The following is a 22520-nucleotide window of genomic DNA, read 5'->3' on the forward strand; positions in this document are numbered from 1 at the left end:
TGGATCAATTTATTTATGTCTAGAAGGCAGCCCTTTTGCAGGGTGTCAGTACTCATCCAGGAAGTACTCAATAAATGTTTACTGAATGAATGAATCCAGTTTTGAATTTGCTAAAAATAAAGACTTTGAAGAATAAGGAGAGATTGTCTCAAAATCATCTCACAAACGCTCCTATGGAAACCCTGTGCATTGCATGTTAGTGATTCAAGCAGGAGAAATCACAGAGAAAATGGAGTGGGGAGGTGAGAGGTGGAAGATGAGGAGGATTATTCAGTAAGAAAAGAGGACTGACTCAAATAGATGAATGTCTATGGACATACACTTCCAACCTAAGTCCACAATGAATGATCAAAAAATCCAAGATAGACTCTAAAATTTGAGGAGATCCTCAGAGTGGTTCTTCCAAACTTTTTATCCACATTGCACCCTCACTCTAAAAAGCTCAGATCTTGGAGAAAGTGACTCTGGAAATCATCTGGGTCGCCGTGTTGGCTTCCCAGACAGTGCCTATAGATGTGTTACAAAAGGACAGTATTTTACACAGCATTGGTCCGACTGGCAAAATGCACTCTGTGTTGCCAGGGGCCGGCCAGGTAACCACGAGCGAGCGTAGGTAAACTCCGTGCGGGAAGCGCCAGGCTGAATGCATTTTAGGAAACCCGTTGCAATGGACCAAAGCAGCCGCCAGAGGGTACTCATGAAGTGGGATCGCGGTGGACTTCCGGGCCCCACACCCACCAACCCCTGCAAAGTCTCCGACCCGGTGCACCCGGAGGGACGCTCCGTTGCGGAGACTCCCAGATGCAAGGTCAAGAGTTGTATTCGCTTTGCATTGATTCGGGCCCGGGCCCAGGTCTGCAGGTGCCTGGCGGCGTGCCCCAACCGCACCGGCCCGCGCGCCCCGGGCGATGACCCGGGCGGGGCGGGGCGCCCGGCTGGCCAGCGATAGGCTGCGGCGCGGGGCGGAGGGGGGCGGCAGCCAACCGGACACTGCCCCTGCCGCGGCCGGAGCACGTGGGCGCAGGCTCCGGACAACGAGCGGATCGCCCCTCTGTGGATAGAATTTGCTGGTCTCGCCACCCGCTCCGGGCCGGTTCGGGACCCAGGCTCGCAGCGCCGCCTCCGGCCCGGGGGTTTCGGCGACACTTTCCCGGTGCTGCGCTCCCGGTGCTGAACCCAGACTCAACCAGGAGATCAGCTAAGGTGACGTTTCAAGAGTGCGGCTATTTGGTTGTTCAAATCTCCAGCTACTGAAGAAGGTGTTCGGTGCTTGGGTCTGAGACATGAATTACGCACGATTCATCACCGCCACGAGCGCAGCGAGAAGGCCTTCTCCCATCCGAGTCTTGAGTGAGTGCGGGGGCAGCGTCCCTGTCCCTGGGCGGGGGTGGCCCGGTCCTCGCACAGCCTCTGTGGGTGGCGCCTACAGGCCGCCTGGTTGCAATCATTCATTCAGCTGTGGAAGCGCACTGGGAGCCAGGCTCTGCGGGCAAACCTGCACTCGGGCTGGGGCTGGGGCTGGGGCTGGGCTGAGGCGGGGCATCTGGCGTCGCTGCTCCGGTGCAGTAGGAGCCGCAACCGGGAGGAGCAGGCTGTTGTGGGACGCAGCCCTGGAAGAGAGAGGGCGTGCTGTCTAGAAAGGTTTTCCCAGGAACCTAAGTAGGGACTAGACATAGAGTGCAGACAGACGTGTGCGGAGTGGGGGTGCCTGGTAACTGGGAGAGAAAGGGGTGAGCCCTGAAGCTTGACTGGCAGGTAGGGGCTTAATGGAGCCGGGTTTTCTGTTACTGCGGCTCTTTCCTTATCTTCCCGGTCACTCTGCCTTCTTAGTTGGACATCTCTATCTCTTAGTTCCTCCACCAGTGAGGTAAGTCCACAGTTATTTTATGTTTATTTTAGCATCCTAACACTAGAAATTGCTAAACTTGACAGTTTTCTTTACTGTAATGCCACATACTGAACTATCACTGTTTAGAAAAGTGTCACTGCCTCTCCCGTATTTATTGTAGCTGAGATCATGAACAGGGCACCGAAATCGCTCATCTCCTTGGCCACTGGATCACCAAATCCGAACACGTTTCCCTTTAAGACTGCTGTTATCACCATAGAAAATGGAAAGACCATCCGATTTGATGAAGAGACAATGAAGAGAGCACTTCAGTATTCTCAAAGTGCTGGGTAACTAGAGATCATGTCATTTTGTTGGATCGTTTTCATGAGCAGTATTCTAAAGGCCACTGATTAAGTGACAGGAAGGTTTGGGGAAGGGTTTTCCAAGGAGAATTAAGAGCAACAGGATATTGAATGCTTCACACTCCTCAGAGACCTCTCCCCCTTACCTGACTGGGAGAGTTAGTAGGCTTCTGGAGGTAAGAACTATATTGAGTTGAGACTGAAAAGAACCAGGATGTAGCTAGGCGAAGAAGCAGCTTAAGAGAAGGGAGGAAAAGGATGACCCAGGAAGCAGCAAATTTAAGACCTAGGGCAGTGTTTCAAGAATTCTGTTCCCTTCCCAGCTATGTAAACATGTTGCCCTCCATTCAAATATTTTTAATTCTTAAAGGGAAGCTGGAACACAAACCTTAAGAAGATTCTCCTTAACTGATGTTCTAATGATAAAGGTTAATTTATGGAGTGTCTGTACATTCTCCTTGACTGAAGCCTACTTTTTTTCTGTGATGGAAAACTATTGAAATATAATACAGTTTTTGTATGTATGAATTATATGTAATAAACACATAAGCTTTTCCTTCTATGATACAAAGAAATTTTGGGGCTCGATCTTCGAGGTAACTTATGGAAATTTTTCTAAGAAAAATAAAGAATTAATTATTAACTGAATGCTCTATTGTAAAATAAAGACTATAGGTTTTCAGACTAGATGTATTCAAATATTAGCTCATTTAATCACTAGCTGATTCAATTCACTTTATGTGAATTTCTTAATCTCTAAGTCTATTGCCTTATCTTTTGAATAGGGATATTAATATTGGCAAAAAAAGTGTTTGAGGATTTCAAAATTGAATATATAAAGTAACTAGTATATAGCTATCATTTAATTCCTCTGTTATTAAGATTTTAACTACTATAAATTTGAAAATACATTTTATGCTTTAGAATCCCAGAGCTGTTGTCCTGGCTAAAACAGTTACAAGTAAAATTGCATAATCCTCCCACCCTCCATTATCCATCCAGCCAAGGACAAATGGATATATGTGTCACAACTGGCAGCCAAGAAGGTCTTTGTAAGGTAAGACTGAAAGAAAAGAGTACCCCACATTAAAAATCGTCACACCCCTATAGTCCATAATTACATTGTTGGTTTTGATTTCTGAAACCTCTCTGTTCTCCTCTCCAGTTCCACCATCCTTACCCTAGTTCAAACTCCCCTTCTCTGCCCCAAATAATCATAAAAACTCCCCAAATTTTCCACATGTATTGGCATTCCTCTTTAATTCTTCCATATTACAACCAGAATGATCTTTGCAAAATACATATCTGATCATGGGATTCCCCCTTCCCACACTCTTCTTAAAATTCTTACTGTCCCCACTCGGCCTAGTGCCTGCATGGACAGTTTCTGCCCATTTTTGTCTGATCTCACTCCACTCTCTCTCCACACTCTGCCTCAAGCCACAGAATTCTTTCAGTTTCTCAAACTGTACCTATTGACACCCTGTCCCAACTCATCACTTCCTCAGGGAACCTTCTCTGAATGCCCTGCCGTTTCCTGAATGCCCAGATCCTCCCACAATGAGCTCTTATAACATTGTGCACCTATACTTAATAGCATTCATCACTATTTTTAAATATACATTTATTTAAGTAATTATTTAATTAGTGTTCTAGTTTTTCTGGACTAGTACTTGTATGAGGGAAGAAACTGTGTCCTTATGTTCATTTTATCACCATACCTTATACTAAAAATTTAATACATTTTCAAAGAAGGAATAAAAGGATAAAATGAATTTGGGGAGCCAAACCAGTTACGTTATCTTTCATCTAACCCTAGAACAGAGGTTGCCTTTCTGTGGCTTGAGGGGCAAATCCAGCCTTCATCTGGTTTTGCAAATAGAGTTTATTGGAACTCAGCCAGACCCACTGGTTTCTATATTGTCTGTGGCTCCTTCTCGAGATGGAGGCAGAGAGAAGTAGTTGCAACAGAGACACTAGGCCCACAAAATATGTCCTAGTGGACACTTTACAGAATATTTTTCAACTTCTTTATAATTCTAGTGAGCTAAAACTTAAAAAAAAAAAAGGTGGGGGGGTATTTCTAAGAATGGAAACAATACTATCCAAGCTCACCTGTATTCTTTTGTTAGGTGTTTGAAATGATCATTAATCGTGGAGATAATATCCTCCTGAATGAACCTGTTTATTCAGGAACACTTCAAGCTGTAAGTATACATTTCTACAAACGGCAACTCTTTCTTCTAATAAATAGGAAGAAACCATTGCACCTTTAGAATTATCTGTCCACTAAAAAATAAAATAATATCTTTCATCTGTAAATAGAATTTTAAATGATATATGCAAAGTATATTAAATATACCCTCCACTTTACATATTTCTTTTTACCAAATTTAAGTGAACAGGTGCTAAAATTAGGTTATAAAAAATGTCCAATTTTCTTAATATTTCACTTGAAAGGTGACTTAATTTATAAAAATTTATTTTTTCATTACCCTCTTTAATTATCCTACGCCTAAGTAAAATCACTTTTATGTCTATTTAATATAACTATAAACTAATATGGTATAATTAGGACTTTTCACTCCAGTGTTAAATTACTGGGACCATAATAACCAGAAAGAGGAAACAGACCATCTGGCTCTGCTGTGCACTGGTCAACACACCACTGGGAATGAGGTTTGTTTGGAGCAAAACGCTTTAGTATAGATTAGGAAGACTGGAAACCATACTGTATGATCAATGATTTTACAAACTGTGGCTGTTTTCCCCCAAAACAAGAGACTCAACACACCTGAGAACTGCTCTCAAATACATAAAACTTAGTCACATTACAGAGGGATTAGATCTGTCTGTGCATATCCTTAAGTTGAGAGAACTGAACCAAAGGCTGGAAACTACAGGGAAACAACTCCAACTCAAGATAATTTTCTAACCTGACCTGCGGTGGCATAGTAGATAAAGTGTCGGCCTGGAATGCTGAGGTCACTGGTTCAAAACCTCAGGCCTGCCTGGTCAAGGCACATATGGCAGTTGATCCTTCCTGCTCCTCCCCCCTTCTCTGTCTCTCTTTCCTCCTCCCTCTAAAATGAATAAATAAAATCTTAAAACAAAAATAAAAATGATAACTTTCTGACCATCAGCCTTACCTGACACCCTAAGGAGGTAAAGCAGTGCCCATCACTGCAGGTGCTTGGTCACTCATGATTGCTACCTAAGGCAAATGTTACAAAAGTAATTCTAGCCTAAAGTAGAGGAGTTGAATAAGATGACCTTTATGCTCTATGGATTCTAATTTCACCGATTCTCTTTTTTTACTCTTTATAAAAATCAATATATAAAGCAATGAGCTAGTCTTAATGAAAGATGTCTTTTTTCAACATCCCTACATAGAGATAAGATCAATATCATTAAAAAAATTTTCCATAGAACAATCTGAAAAGAAAATTAAAAAATAATTTTCATTTATAATAACCTCCAAGAGCCTGACCAGGTGGTGGCACAGTGAATAAAGCATCGGACTGGGATGTGGAGGACCCAGGTTCGAAACCCTGAGGTCGCCAGCTTGAGCATGAGCTCATACAGCCTGAGTGCGGGCTCACCAGCTTGAGTGTGGGGTCACTGGGTTGAGTGTGGGATCAGGCATGATCCCATGGTCGCTGGTTTGAGCCCAGAGGTCGCTGGCTTGAAGCCCAAGGTCACTGGCTTGAGCCCAGGGTTGCTGGCTTGAACAAGGGATCACTCACTCTGCTGTAGCACCCTAGTCAAGGCATATATGAGAAAGCAATCAATGAACAACTAAGGTGCCATAAGGAAGAACTGAAACTTCTCATCTCTCTCCCTTCCTGTCTATCTGTCCCTATCTGCCCCTCTTTCTGTCACACACACAAAAAAAATAATAATAACCTCCAAGAGAATAAAAGATATCACCTATTCATGGATTGGAAGACTTAATATGGTTAAGATATCAGTACTGCCAAAGCTTTCTACAGATTCAGTGTAATCCCTATTGAAATGCTAATAGCCTTTTGCAGATATAGAAAAGCCAATCAAATTTACATGGGATTGGAAGGCTCCCTAAAAACCATAAGAATCCTGAAAAAGAAGATGATAGTTGGAGGCTTCACACTTGCCCATATCAAAACCTACTGCAAAGCTATAGTAATCAAAGCAGTGCGGTACTGGCATAAGGATAGACATATATTCCAACAGAGTACAATTGCGAGTCCAGAAATAAACCCATACATCTGTGGCCAAATGATTTTGACAAGGGTACCAAAACCATTCAATAGGAAAAGAACAGTCTCTTCAACAGATTGTGGTGGAACAACTGGATTTCCACATGAAAGGAAAGAAATTGGACTCTTACTTTACATCATATAAAATTTTGGCCTGACCTGTGGTGGCGCAGTGGGATAAAGCGTCGACCTGGAACACTGAGGTCGCCGGTTCGAAACCTTGGGCTTGCCTGGTCAAGGCACATATGGGAGTTGATGCTTCCTGCTCCTCCCTCTTCTTTCTCTCTCTCTCTCTCTCTCTCTCTCTCTCTCTCTCCTCTCTCTCTAAAAAAAAAAAAAAAATCAATAAATAAAATATTTAAAAAAAAAAAAATTTTTTAACTCAAAATGGATCAAAGACCTAAATATAAGAGCTAAAACTATAGACTCTTAGAAGACGATGTAGGGGCAAATCTTAACCTTGGATGAGGTGCTGAATTTTTAGATATGATTCTGAAAACACAAGCAACAACAACAAAAATAGGTAATTGGACTTCATAAAAAAATTAAGACTCTGAAGTATCAAAGGACATTATGAATAAAGTGAAAAGACAGCCTAAAAAATGGGGGAAAATATTTGCCAATCACATATCTGATAAGGGCTTAATATCCAGAATATATAAAGACCTCCTATAACTCAACAACAAAAGAGAACTAATTTAAAAATAGGGAGAGGACTTGAATTAACATTTCTGCAAAGATGATATACAAATGGCCAATAAGCACATGAAAAGATACTCAACGTCACTAGTCATTAGAGAAATGAAAATCAAAACCATAGGAAGATACCTACTGGGATGGCTCTTCTTTTTTAAAAAATAGAACATAGCAAGTCTTGGTGACTATGTGGATATACTGGAACCCTTGTACATTGTTAGTGGAAATTAAAATCATGCAGCCACTGTGGAAAGCAATTTTTCAGTTCCTCAAAATTTTAAACATAGAATTGCCATGTGATTCACCAATTCTGCTTGTAGTAAATACCCCAAAGGAATTGAAAAGTGGGACCCAGACAGAAACACAAATGTTCATTATGGCATTATTCACAATAGCCAAAATGTGGGAGCAACCCAAATGTACATCAGCAGGTGAATATAACAACAAAGTGTAGTGTGTATAGACAATGGAATAGTATTCAGCTGTAAAAAGAACAAAATTCTGACACATGCTACAACATGGATAAACCTTGAAACATTATGCTCAGTGAAAGAAGCCAGACTCAAAGGGCAAATGTAGGAAATATCTAGAGTAGGTAACGTCATAGAGACAGAAGTAGATTAGAAGTAACCAGCATCTGGGGAAGGGAGGAATGGGGAGTTATTGCTTAATGGGTACAGAGTTCTTGTTTGGGGTGATGAAAAGGTTTTAGCGATGGATAGTGATGATGGATGTGCACACTGTGAATGTAATTAATGCCACTAAACTATACAATTTAAAATGGCCACAGTTTTGTTACATAGATTTTTACCACAGTTAAAAATAAACTACAGTAAAATAACTGATTTTTCCTAATGATTTGACACTAGTTATTAGTTATTTTCCTACAGTTCTAAGGCTTAAGATTGCATAATGCCTATAAATATAAAACATGTCTACATAAACAGCACATGTGCACAGACACAAAGTGCTCTCATATACCCAGACAGAAACCATGTGCCAAGTTATGAGGAAATATTTATCTCATGGCCCGATATTGATTTATTTTATTCATGGTACATGTGCCTTTTAAATCCAAGACCTTTTATTTTATTTCTCATTAAATATATTAGAGTTGCCTGACCAGGTGGTGGCACAGTGGATAGAGCGTAGGACTGGGATGCCGAGGACCCAGGTTCGAGACCCCGAGGGCGCCAGCTTGAGCACAGGCTCATCTGGTTTGAGCAAAAGCTCACCAGCTCAGACCCAAGGTCCCTGGCTTGAGCAAGGGGTTACTCTGTCTGCTGAAGACCCGCGGTCAAGGCACATATGAGAAAGCAATCAATGAACAATTAAGGTGTCGCAATGCACAATGAAAAACTAATGATTGATTCTTCTCATCACTCCGTTCCTGTCTGTCTGTCCCTGTCTATCCCTCTCTCTCTCTCTCTCTCTCTCTCTCTGTAAAAAAATAAAATAAAAAAAAAAAATATATATATATATATATATATATTGGAGTGACACTGGTTAATAACATTATATGTTTCAAGTGTAGAATTCTATAATATACCACCTGTATATTACATTGTGTGCTCACCACCCAAAGTCTAGTCTCCTTCCGTCAAAGACCATTTAAATTTGTCATATGGGCAAAATATTTAAATACTTCCACACTTCTTGGTAAGTTGCTGCTCTGAGCCCCCTCAGTGCCCCATCATACTCTGTTCTCCCTGACCCCTTTCCCAAGACCACCCTAAACCTCCCATGGTACAAAATTAGTACTAGCACAGATGAAAAGCCTCCAAGACCTACTTCAAGCTTGCAGATATAGCTGATGTTCTCATTATGACACCACTTGTTAAATATTTGAATATTACCTCTGCTTGTAACTATTTTATGTATTAGCCTAACAGATGCTTTATAGGATTAATTTACTCTGTCACAACACATTTATTAATAAACACCGATTTTATGAACCAGTTCTAATTATAATGATAATTCAATCAGAAGAGACTAGGTTGTGCTGTATAACAAATGACCCCATACCTTGGTGGCTTACAGCTACAAAGACTTATTTCTCTCTCACGTTGTATGTCCACTGCAAGGCACTTGGAAGGAACACTCGTCACCTCTGCCCACAGTTTATTGGCCAGAGGAAAACACATGACCAAGCCTGGCGGGCATACATGAGCAAGGAAGTATAATCCTTCCTCTGGAAATTGATGGGGTATATTTGAACAATAGTGGAGTTGGCCCCAGAGCAACAATAGAATTAAAATATACAACCTAAACCCTCTGGAGGTAGAGTTGAGAGGTTATGTTTAAGGGTATAAAGGGTAGCCTTCTCAGGACACAAAGAATCAATGACACACTTTATAATCAGGTCTGAATCTTGGGCTTTCCTTTTTTCTCTGTGCTCAACAGCTGCTGCCATTGGGCTGCAATATTATTAATGTTTCCAGTGACGAATATGGGATTGTTCCAGACTCACTCAAAGAAATACTTTCCAAATGGAAACCAGAAGATTCAAAGAATCCCAAGAAAAACACACCAAAATTGCTTTATACTGTCCCAAATGGCAACAACCCCACTGGAAACTCATTGACAAGTAACCGCAAAAAGGAAATCTATGAGGTATTTTTAAAGAATGTGTTACATGGCTATATTCTTTTTTTGCTTTTACTTTTTAGAAGAGTACTATGCAAGTTCCCTTTCTTAGTGGCCTCTTGCTTTCAGAGAAAATCATTTTTGGTAAGAGAAAGTCATCTATGCCATAGGTCCTAATAAATTTAAACACAAAAAATTACTACATCCTTTGTTAACTATGAGATTTTTCTTTTCCTTTAACTGATATTTTCACCAAAATAGCATTCATGGCCTGATGTTAAATTTTATGAGGTTATTTAATATTTGATTCCAAGTTTTGGCTTTCATTATTTTATTTTTATTTTCAACTTGTCTCTTTTCTTTTTCACTCTTTGTCCTTCCAATTCACAAAGAAATTCTTTGTTAATAAGAGGCATGTTCCTTCTGTAAATTCCACTGTAGGAACCTGACAAGATTCCTAAGCTTCTCACCATTAACATTTTTTTAAAGTATCAAACAAATATGGAGCTATACAGAAACCTTTGAAAAATAAGAAAAATGCACCTTTTCGTGAAGTCTTTTTTATGTACCTGACTGTAATCCCTAGCCTTTCACTACAAATAGTTTTTCAAAATAAGTCCCAAACCCATGTTAAAATAATACAGAATTGAATCACTGCAGTGGTGTCACAAGGTTTCAAAACAGTTCCTTTATCTATATATGATATATATGTGATCAGATTCTAATTTTCCACACACTCCTGGCTCTGTTCTGAGTTTCTCTTATATACACAGTCTCCCAAGATACCCTCATCCAGTTTGTGGCTGGAAATGGCATTCCATAATGGAAATACCTGAACTGCAGACTTCTCTATCCCATTTCTGTATCCAGCATCCAACATAAAGGTCTAAGAGGCATTTGAAGCCTTACATGGAAACACAGGAGTCTTGACTGTGTCCAGACACACCCAGACCTCTCACCCGCAGCCCCTCCCATTCTTCATCTCCATACATTGGGCCAGCGTGATCAATTACCTTTTATTCCATCCCCCCCCTTCCCCCACCCTCCACCCTCACTGCATCCAATCCATCCTGTGGACTCTACTGACCAATTGATCCAAACCCATTCTTTCCCTCCACGACCACTGCTGTCACCTTCTCAGACACCACTTTTTTCCCTCACTGGTCTCTGAGGATGTTTCCTCCCCAGACCTCTGATACCCTCAGCTCTTGGTCTCCAACCGTTCACACGGCAGCCACTCCAGTCCCTCCCCTGCTGCAGTGTGAGTGCACAGCCAGGCTCCTGGTCCTCCAAGGGCTTGCCATTGCAGTTAAAATGACATCCAGGTTCCTTGACCGGCCTTGCAAAGCCAGGTGAGCTGGTCACTATTCGCAGGCTCTCTCTCACCATTCGTTTTGTAGCCCCCTTGCTGCACTCTCACTGGACTTCTCTCTCACCCTTAAGTATGCCAAGGTTTTGTCTCACCGAAGGGCCTCTGCTCTTGCTCATCCCTCAGTCTAGAAGCTTCTTTCCTGATACTGGCACAACTGGCTCCTCCCTGTCGTTCTGAGATCTTGTGTTACCTTGTCAGGAAGGGCTTCCCAGTGATTCAACCTGAAATAGCTATGCTGTTTCTCTCACTCTTCGACGTCACCCTGTGTAATGTTCTATGAGCTCATAGGTCCCCCGTCTAATATTTCTTCTGTTCATTATCCGTTGGCTTACGTATATTTTGCCTTTTCCATACAGTGTAAGTTCCATGAGAGCAAGAGCCTTGAGCAGCTCATCTCTTTACCTCTATTGTTTGGTGGACCATAGGCACTCAATAGCTTTTGGAATGAATGAGTACAAAGAACGAAGATTCCAAATGCTTTTAATTTTAGATAGCTCTTAAGAAATAAATGTACTACTTTAACCTTTTTTAGCTCGCAAGAAAATATGATTTCCTCATAATAGAAGATGATCCTTACTATTTCCTTCAGTTTAACAAGGTAAGTGACGATGTGAACCTATTTCACAATTAGATAAATTGTTGTAAGTTATTACTCTGCATTTGATTTTAGCCTGGCTGCCAATCCACGGTTATGCAGTAATTAAATAAATGACTGTTAATTTGCTACCACTTGAACTTTTAGTCTTTTAGTTCTATTATGGAATTAGTAGTTTTTATTTCTGGTTTTACATCTCTTTCCAGATATTACTTACCTTAAAAATAGTAGCTGACTCTTCGTTCCATACATTTGGACAAACAGAGAGAGTCAGGGCTAATAATGGTCTTGAACTCCAAATCCTAATTCATAGCTCCTCAATCATTATACTAGGGATCTGACATGGGTTTCCCCTTGGGTGTCAACTACAGTCTCTTGGTCATGGCTGACTGGAATGATGTCCCAAGGAGGATTTGGAAGCAGAATTCAAGCTGAAAGAGAAAATGGGTTGGGCTCAAGTAGTGATGATGTCCATATGGACGTAAGATAAGGCCTTACCAACAGCAGGATACATATTTGCCATCCCTGTCATGATGGTCATACCTGCAGAAGAGTGCGATTTTAGATTCCTTCTATGTATATATATTTTTTCACAATCATTTTTTCTTAATGGACAATAGCAGTGATACTTAATGCCAGATTTTCCAAAATCAAATATTATTATTCTGTATTTGCTCTAAGGGTTGCAGAGAACATGTACTTTGATTTGGTCCCTTCTTTGAATCTACAGAAAAGAAAAACTCTTGATTTTTCAGTATGTGTTGCCTGAGTGAATATCATGTCTGCCTCTCTACATCCCACTCTCAACATGACCATGGCCACCTTTCTTGTATGCATCTACTCCTTAATGAAAAGCTGAAGTCAGTATTTCATGTTGACTAAATTTCTCACCTTCTGTCTCATTGTTTTTTAACTTTCTAGTCCTAAAATTAGTCAGCATTTTCTCTGTAAACAATCCTGAATGCTGCTGGTATTCTTTGCTTATATTTTATACAACTACTTTTTCTTGACTCCTTCTTCTAAATCTCTTCATCTTAGATTTCAATTCTTGGGGCAAGGAGGGCCTAAATTCATAATAATGGCACCTTGAGCAAATGAGTAAACCCTTGTGTGCGTTTTTGGAAAGGTCATAAAGACAGGCAGACTGGTAAAAGAGCGTGCATCTCCATTTTTATCCCATTTTAAAGGGTTGAGATAAAGGTAATGGAAAAGATGCTTGTATCTGAGTTCATACCCTTGCCGGTCTCTACACGAATTAATTACACAGTCACTAACAGAGTTCTCAAACCAACAGTATTTATTTTTTTCCATTTCAAGCCCTGGGCACCAACATTTCTTTCCATGGACATCGATGGGCGTGTCATCAGAGCCGACTCTTTTTCAAAAGTGCTGTCCTCTGGGTAAGGCCCCGTGTCTCTAACTTAAAGCTAGATCCAAAAGAGATAGAAACTGCCTCAGTATCTTTTAGTCCAAGAGAATTCTTCTCATTTAAGATGCTTGTATACTACTTACCTTACAACACCATTAAATTATTAATATGAATTATAGACCTTTCTCTCTGTTCATCTCTAGTGGTCAAAGGAACCTGGACATTAAAGTGGTAGAGGTGTGTTTTTCAACTGCCAGCCCGCGGACCCAGTCCGCCAGAAATTTTGTTCCAGTCGCAAAAAAGTTAACCACCCTGGTGTTGTATGACGATTACGGACCCAATGATCTTAGTTGAATTTACCTATGCTCAGGGTGATTTCTGTCTTAGCGGTCCCTGAATTAATTCTCCTATTTTTACCAGTCCCTAAGTGTAAAATGGTTGAGAACCACTGCTGTAGAGGAACTGGTCAGGTTTTCAGTTTCATATCACATTTAGAAATATATACTTGGACTTGTTTTGTATTTTCAGTGTACACATAAATTTAAATGTTAAATAAGAAGGGATTTTATCAGACTGAAGTGTCTAGGTCCACTTGCCCAGGTCACCACTCTCTTCCTAATGGAGTCAGGAAAATGACATGGACTCATTGTTAATACAGGAGTGGAATTGTGCCTTTTCTCTTTTTTGTGTAGGTTGAGAATAGGGTTTATAACTGGTCCAAAACCCTTGATAGAGAGAGTTGTTTTACACACACAAGTCTCCACATTGCACCCCAGCACTTTTACACAGGTAAGGACAACTTAGAAAATAGATGTTCGTGGGTGAGATTGAGTTAAGGTGGCAGGGAGGGAGATCACTGATATTGAATCTCTAGTTCCAGTACGCGCTGACACTGTAGATGTTTACTCTAACAGACATCTGAGAATCGAATTAACCTGGTGTTATTTTGTGGCATAAACTAAACTCCTTGAGTGTCAGGCTGTCTTGTTCACCTGGCATCCTTCAAAATGCATAGAATAGGACAAAATGCATTGATATTTTACATTCCATAAAGTGCTTTATCAAGTTGGAGACTTTTTCCTTTTCTTTCTTTAAACAAAACATATGCCATTTCATTATCTACTTATGACATTTAAAACATTTTAGATAAAAAAACTTCAAATACATTATTTAATTTTATACATTATAACTACTATGCATTTTTTGTATCTGGAGAAGAAGTGCAATATATCATAGTAACATAGTACTTAGCACTGATCTGGAGCTGGGCAGCTCACTCGAATCCAGGCTCTGTGACTGGCTATATGACCTCAGGAAAGTTAACTTAACCCTTGCAACTCAGGTTTTTATTCATCAGAAAAATAGAAATGATAACCTGCCTAAAAAAGTTACTACAATATTAAATTAACTAAAATGTATTAATATATTATAATAGTTTCTGGCACATAGCAAGTATCATATAAATATTTGTCATTATTATTGTTATTAATTAACATTTATGCTAAATTATTGGCCATCTAAAACTTGGTTCACCCTTTATTTTCTTATGGTGGTTTATATGTAATCAAGGGTGACTGGCAGAATACACATTTCAACGCATGAACCGTGACTTTTGTTATTGCCTTATCTCTTTTAGCTTATGATATCCCAGCTTCTTCACCAATGGGGAGAAGAGGGCTTCCTGGCTCACATAGAGAGGTATTGTATTGTAGGTCCCATTTTTAACATAGAAATGGACTTTGCTTTATAATTTTCTATTTTTTAAAATTATTCCATAATAAAGGAGAGAAAACATAATGGTATAAAGTTTACCGCCAGACAGAACTAATAAATGTGCTCCATTTTCTTATCAAGTACTCAATTTAATCAGGATAGAAAACAGAGCCTGATAGAGCCTCTTAGTTTCTGCAGTCAATGTACTAAACACATCTTTCTCATTGTTTTCTTCTTCCAGGGTTATTGATTACTATAGGAAGCAGAAGGATGCATTATTGGCTGCTGCAGACAAGTGGTTGAGCGGTGAGTGGAACATGTATCATGAACAGCAGCACATACATGAGTGGCTGATAAACACTGCATAGTATTGTTAGTAATCCTGAGGGGAGAAAAAGAGGCATCCAGGAGTATTCTTGTCAAGAAAACACTGCCCTATAAATAACTGTAAGAAGTATCATCTGCAAACTCTGGCATATTTCTACCTATCTCTATTTTACCTGCAGCAAAGAATTTGTGGTTTAAAAAAAAAAAAAAGACTAGTTAATACAATAATCAACCAGCACTAAATTACTTAAAGGTAAATAACTTGTATACTCAAAAGTTGTTAGAGTTGTTTCAAAATTTTCCTCTAATAGAAGAGGAATTGTAAAACAAACAACATACTCCTTTTCTAACTAGATTATATAAAGACAAAATAGTATAATCAATGGAGGATTTCTCACTACAAATGATTTGCCTTTTAATCACTAACCTCATTTATCTGTCTAATGGTATCTATTGCTAATACGATTACAGGATGGTTTGGATTTAATTTTCTATTAAAAATAAAAAAGTAAAATGAACTACATGCCTTTAAGAATATTAAAATGCCTTTGGTATGAATATTAGTAAGGAAGAACATCAGTCCCCTTCATTCTCTCATACCTTGTTCCAGAATTATCTTTTTCATAAAGAGTATTTATGCTACCATTTGTTAGAGTGGAGTTGAAGAAAAGGTTTTTATTAACAGCAGCTTTTACAAAAAGATGATCATTAAAATAAAATAATTATCTTTCCTTCTTGGCTTTTCTATCCTAATACTCAGTGAAACATAAAGTCTATAACAATACACCTGGAATTCCTGATTTTAAGTACTTCTTTTTATAATCAATTACATTCCAATCAAAACTTTATCCATTGGACTTCTAAACTATTACATAAGTGATAGGACTTACTGAACCACTCTAGGAAGAGTTCAAAAATCCATTTAATCAGGATAGAAAACAGAGCCTGATAGAGCCTCTTAGTTTCTGCAGTCAATGTACTAAACACACTGAAGAGTCGTGTGTGGCCTAGGTGCGGCTCTAACTAAAGGAAGCAGACATGCGCACTAGAGTTCTCGCACCGCCCCACGACTGACTGAAATTGTAAATACAATAAGCACACGAGTCCCCATCCCCCCGCCCCCTCTCTCACTTATTTTTTGAAATAAAACTCAAAACATCAATTTTTAGGACTAATAAAATTATATGATTTTAAAATGCTATAACTGAGCCTGACCTGTGGTGGCACAGTGGATAAAGCGTCAACCTGGAAATACTGAGGTCGCCGGTTCGAAACCCTGGGCTTGCCTGGTCAAGGCACATATGGGAGTTGATGCTTCCAGCTCCTCCCCCCTTCTCTCTCTCTCTCTTCTCTCTCCCTCTCTCTCTCCTCTCTAAAAATGAATAAGTAAAAAAAAAAATTTTTTAAATGCTATAACTGAAGGAACTTTTACAGAAATTATATCATTAAATGCAATTATATCATTAAGTGATATATGTGATATCAAAAATAGCCTCAGGAAATATTTATTCCCTTATTTTATTTATAGGTTTGGCAGAATGGCATGTTCCTACTGCTGGAATGTTTATATGGATTAAAATTAAGGGCATTAATGATGTAAAAAAACTGGTTGAAGAAAAAGCCATTAAAAAAGAGGTAAAGGGGGGAGGTTATACGTTTTCCTTAACTTGAACATAATTCTTAAATAAAAATGGGGAGAGATGTTTATCATTGCCCACAACCCTAACTCATAATGTTTTAATATCCGATATGTTACCTCATGATTAAACTCATAATATATTTTTGGGTTAAATAATTGTTCTGGTCTAAATTAATAGAAATATAGTCATTGATCACAGCTACTGGCTGCTTTAGTGTTATTTCAAAATTTACACAGTACCCGGAGCCACACGCCTTGGGTTTCAATCTCAGCTCCACCCTACGGTGTGGCTTTGGGTAAGGTACCCTCCCCTCCCTGAGTTTTATCTGGAAAATAGCCCTCCCTGAGTTTTATCTGGAAAATAGTAATAATGAGACTTCTTCCCTCATATGGTTGCTATGGAAATTGAGTCAATATGTATAAAGCACTTAAGACTAGTAAATGCACAATAGGTACTAACCATTAGTATTTAAAATAGAATTATTTTCCCCCCTGCTTATGAAAGTAAATTATACTCATGGTAGCAAAACTTAGAAAATGAAGAAAAGTATAATGAAAAATTTTTAAATAGCCCATAACTTTACCATTCAGATTTTATATCCATTTGTGGAATATTTCCTTAAAGAACTTGTATATAGCTGGTATTTTGGCTGTGCAATTATTTTACATGGTTAAAATTACACAGAAAAAGTTAAATGCTGCTTGTTTCACTTCAAAATGGGCCTATGAGGGTGTCTATGTTTTTTTTAATTCTCCTTTTGTACTTAAATCATTAAGTCTATTTAGATTTCATTCAGAGGCATTAATTAAGCTCAGAAATCTAAATAGTTTTTTGTGTACCTTTCCAATTTACCAAATAAATTATCCTTTCTCCATTAATTAATTCAATTCTCTTATCATGTTTGTCAGTCTTTTGTAAACACTAAAATCTATTTCCAGTATCAATTTTGTCTTGAACCAATAGAATAGATTGTACAAAAGAACAGATTGTGTTGACGTTGGCCTAGAACTCTGCTAACACCCGAGAGATGAAGCAGTTGAAAGGCAGACCTGGCAACTGGCTGGACTTCAGTGCTCCCTTGGGGAAATCATTCATCCTGTCCAACCATCTTACTGGAGGGCAGGACTCATGCTAAGATAAGAGCATTGCTCTAACCCTAGTTACAGCACACACTAGCTACTTAATACTTAACTAATTATTTCAAAGAAACACATTTTAATATAACAAATCAATATCATTTTTGTTTGCTTTTCTATTGATGTCATTATCTTTAAGAACATTTGATAAGTGGCTATTTGTACGTATCTCTGAGCTGCATGCTAGGGATATAGACTTCATACTTGGGAGTTTTTTCTTAAGTCCTCTTCATTTAGTCCATAGATCCTGGTTGCATGTACCTTTGCTTTTTCTAAATAATCTCCAACTTTATCACCCCTGCCTTAGCCCAGACTTCGGTCATCGTGCACACAGATTTTTACCACTCCCTCCTTCTCTTACAGCAACTTGCTTCTAACATATCCCAAACTTTTATGCTATATGGGGGGAAATGGTTTTCATTTTATCGTTACTAAAAACACAAAAGCCTATCGTCTGCCTGGACATCTTTTCCCCAGAGTGCCCCCAGTCATTTCACTCCCTACTTATCTGACTCTAGCAGACAGTGCCCAAGTTTACACCACATGACAGCAAGCAGTTACTTAATGCTTTTGAGTATCGTGATTGTACTACATAACAATCTCGAAGACTTAACACAACCAACATTTATTTCTGACTCACGTGAAATGTTCAAACGTGTGATCTGCAGGCGGCTGTGCTCCAAGCAATGATTCCGAGACCCTGGTTCCTCCCATCGCCTTGCTCTTCAGTCTTCAACACATAGATTCCACATGGCTACAAAATGGAGAGAGCATGGCGTATCACACGGGAAGAATTTTACAGGACAGACCTTGACATAGCACACGTGACTTCACATCCACTGGCTCAGATTCAGTCATGTGGGCACATAAAATTAGAAAGACACTGGGGAATAGAATATGTCTGTATGTCCAGGAAGCAGAAGAAATGTAGTTTTCGACAGTGAGCTATCTCACCGCTGCACCTTGACACCTTACTTAACGTTGGTATTCCCTTGCTTTATGTATTAAATATTTTACTTTCTTTCAGTTCTTTGAGGTGGACAATTTTCTTCACATCTCAGGGCCTTTACACTCTGTATCTTCTACCTAAAATATTCTTCTACTACTTTTTTGCTTGGCCAACACCTACCTGTCTTTTGGACCCCAGCTTAAAAGTCACATCCAAATCTATAACTTAAAAACGGTATCTCATTGTTTGAACTGACATTACTTTTCTAGTTAGGTTAAGCATTTATTCATGTTTGTTACCATTTCTGTTTCTTTAGTAATCTGCCCTTTTCCCATTAATCCTAGAATTCTAGTGCTTTTCTTCTGTTTCTGGGCATTGTTTTTATGTGGAGAAGAGGTGGCCTGTGCCATACTTATTGTCAACATTTTTCAAGGTTCTCTGCTGTTAGTTTTGTTTATTATGTGATATACAGAATATTTACATATGTTTATTTTTTCTTGTGATTTGTTTAATTGCCTTTAATTTTAAAATGTCCTTCCCCATTCTGAGGTTTGATTTACCTATATATTTTTTCAGTTTTTCTTTAATGATGTGTCACTTATTTTTTTAATATCTAAACTCTCTTAGATATTAATGGTTCCTGGAAATGCTTTCTACATTGATAGCTCAGCTCCTAGCCCTTACTTTAGGGCATCCTTCTCTCTGGCTTCTCCAGAACAAATGGATGTGGTAAGTACAGTGTTTTGTTCAGAGCAACAATAGATATTAATTCAGTTTTTTGATGCATGTGTTCTTTTTGTGAGTTACAATATGCTTGAATGGCTTCTTGGGTTTGTGAAAAACAGGTCGTAGTTGAAAAGTCATAAAGTACCATTAAAAAACATATTTTACTTTGTTGCTAGACTTCTGTATACAAATGAAGAGACTGACTTGGCATTTAATTTTATTGTTTTTATGAATAGTGTTCAGACAACTAAACAGTGTTCATTGATTACCAATGTTATGAAGACAATCTCTTGCCTTTCTTGGTAGAATTAATATGAGCCAAAGTATAATATACATTGAAGCGATCACGTCTCTTTGATTGGCAAAAGCATATGAGCAAGTCAAAGAGAATAATATTCTCAAATTAAGCACAAAGTCAAGCTGTAACCAAAATAACAAGAAGCAAAGGAAAACATTCCTAGGAACTGTGTGTCTGGGAATCCAAATAAAAGACCCATTAATTGAATGGTACCATTAACCTTAAGATGAGTTTAGACTTATCTCTGCAGATAAATTGCTACTTTGTGGGTTCTTTATTTAATTGCTTTCTTGTATCATTAAATATGCTTTTCATAAGTTATTTTTGTTTTCATGTAATAGTATTGGATAGTTGAAACTATATAGAATGTATATGTGCAGGTGTGAGATTATATGAAAAAATAAAATAATATGTAGAGTGAAGAAAATAGAAAATGATGACCTCTGAGAGCTACAGGAAAAATAACACAAAAATCCTGGGAATCTAATATGCTTATAGCTATATATATTATGACATTGATGGCATCCTACCATGATGAAAACTGATGTTAAACTTGGTTTTTCATTGCCTTATCTCAAGCTCAGAAGGATATACTTTATTTGAATTTTTAAAGTTTTGGCAAACTTTTCCCAAAGAGTCTCCTAATTTAATTCTTATCTATTTTCTATTTTAGGCCTTCCAGAGATTAGCTGAACTTATAAAAGAATCTTTATGAAGACATCAAATTCTTCATAGTATTCATGGTTTTTTTAGATAAATTATTTCTATGTTTTAGCAGCAAGAAATGATTATTGGTGTTAGAATTATGGATTGGGTTTCATCAAATATGTCCTATCTGTAGTAATTTAGACAACTTTAAAAGTGCCTTTAAATTCACCAGATTGCCAAAATATACTTATAATCCACTTATACCTTTTGACAAATTTTCAACCTGCAAAAAAATTATTTTTACTGTGAATTTTATTATAAAGAACACTGTAGCTGCTTTATAATTTTTCATACATTTCCTTTGAAACTAACATTTACAGTAAATTATTTTTGAAAATGTAAGAAAATAAATCCAAAATGGTATATAGTATAAACTTTTTCTATTTTTTAGGAAAACTTAATGAAATCTTGTTGTAAAAATTGTTAAAATTTGACTATAATAAATGATTTTAATAAGAATGCCACAGATATTATACTATGCCTTAAAATCCCTTTAAAATAAGTTCTGGAACTAAAGATACCTAAAGGCAGCAGACATATTAATTCTAAGTATGAAGGAGAGATCAGGATGTAGAAAAATTTACTACTACGTACATTGTTTTTTCGTAACACTACACAATTTACAAAAACACATTCTTATCAGTTATATTGATATCATTTGAATCAGCTACTTTGAGGTACTTTTGGATATACTATTTTTATACTTTTCTTTCTCACCTTTAAAGAGGTTTATCTTTCCCATATGAGTACTAAAAATATATGCTTATCTTAAAATTTTCAAACAGTCCAGGAAATCTAAGGAATAAAGATTTATCATTCATCCTTTTAGATGTTTTTTGTGTGTATTCTTGTAACATGTTAAAGAACAGGTTCTCAGTATGATAATGTATCTTAAATACCTGTATTCATTTTTAATGCCATGTAACAAATTACCACATTATTCCAAAATCCAGTAATTTGTAAAGTTATAAGCTCCTTTAAGGAATCAGGAAATGTATTGTCATTTCTGCCATCCTTTATGCATATAAACATCTGTCTCATCGCTATTATTTTCCTGGCATCTGGGTAAAACATTATTATGTCTTCTAGCAGTTGACGTTCTTGAGCACAGATCTCACCTCAGAGCTCAAATCAGCTGACTTAAAGCCCAAGTTTCTTTTTCTCAGGCAACCAGTGGTGGTTCCTTAGAGAGACTGGAGAGATGGGAAGACGCAGAGCCTGGAGGAGGGCTGAGATGGGAACCGGAGAAGAGAGCGTAAATTAGGGAGATTAGTAAAAGTAAAAGTAAAATGAGTCTTCCACTTAACTTCATTCAGTAGTTTTCAACAATAACCAAAATGGCTTTAGCATATATTACATGCCTTTTTTTTTGTTTGCACATCACCAACATAGAGTCGTTGATTTATAATCTGCAGCGTTCAAGCAGCAGATTGCCTCTAACCACAATCTATAGGCATCTGTTTCTTCCAAGGGAAACAGAGTGAGAGACAGGCAGGAGCACAGGTGATGATGAGGCTGTCCTCTGTTACTCAATATTCGCTTTTGTCCATGGATATTACCTTCCCCTGATACTTTAAAGTGCTGGAAAGCTGGAGCCTCACTTGTCGTTGCCCTTGTAAGTTTTTCCATCCTTTTAAAAAAGCAATTGGGCAGTATCAAGAAACATTCAAAATGTTTATATTCTTTTTTGTTGGTGGTGGTGACAGAGACAGAGAGAGAGACAGACAGGAAGGGAAAGATGAGAAACATCAATTCTTCATTGCAGCACCTTAGTTCATTGATTGCTTTCTCATATGTGACTTGAAGGGGGGGAAGGCTACCGCAGAGCCAGTGACCCCTTGCTCAAGCCAGCAACCTTGAGCTTCAAGCCAGTAACCTTTGGGCTCAAGCCAGCAACCTTGGGCTTCAAGCCAGTGACCTTTGAGCTCAAGCCAGCAACCATGGGGTCATGTCTATGATCCCATGCTCAAGCCA

General features: G+C 38.3%; 1 protein-coding gene across 1 annotated transcript; it reads left to right on the plus strand.

Moving 5' to 3' along the window:
- The first annotated feature begins 961 nt into the window (after positions 1-961).
- On the plus strand, positions 962-21005 carry AADAT (aminoadipate aminotransferase). The gene is made up of 13 exons (XM_066279198.1): positions 962-1350; positions 2010-2178; positions 3118-3250; positions 4326-4400; positions 9531-9740; positions 11618-11683; positions 12998-13080; positions 13742-13838; positions 14686-14747; positions 15004-15068; positions 16618-16724; positions 19442-19543; positions 20512-21005. Exons 1-13 carry the CDS (start codon positions 1284-1286, stop codon positions 20551-20553), a joined length of 1278 nt encoding a protein of 425 aa, XP_066135295.1. The 5' UTR covers positions 962-1283; the 3' UTR covers positions 20554-21005.
- The last annotated feature ends 1515 nt before the right edge of the window (positions 21006-22520 follow it).

Source organism: Saccopteryx bilineata, chromosome 1, assembly GCF_036850765.1.
Source record: "Saccopteryx bilineata isolate mSacBil1 chromosome 1, mSacBil1_pri_phased_curated, whole genome shotgun sequence".
Classification (NCBI taxonomy): Eukaryota; Metazoa; Chordata; class Mammalia; order Chiroptera; family Emballonuridae; genus Saccopteryx; species Saccopteryx bilineata.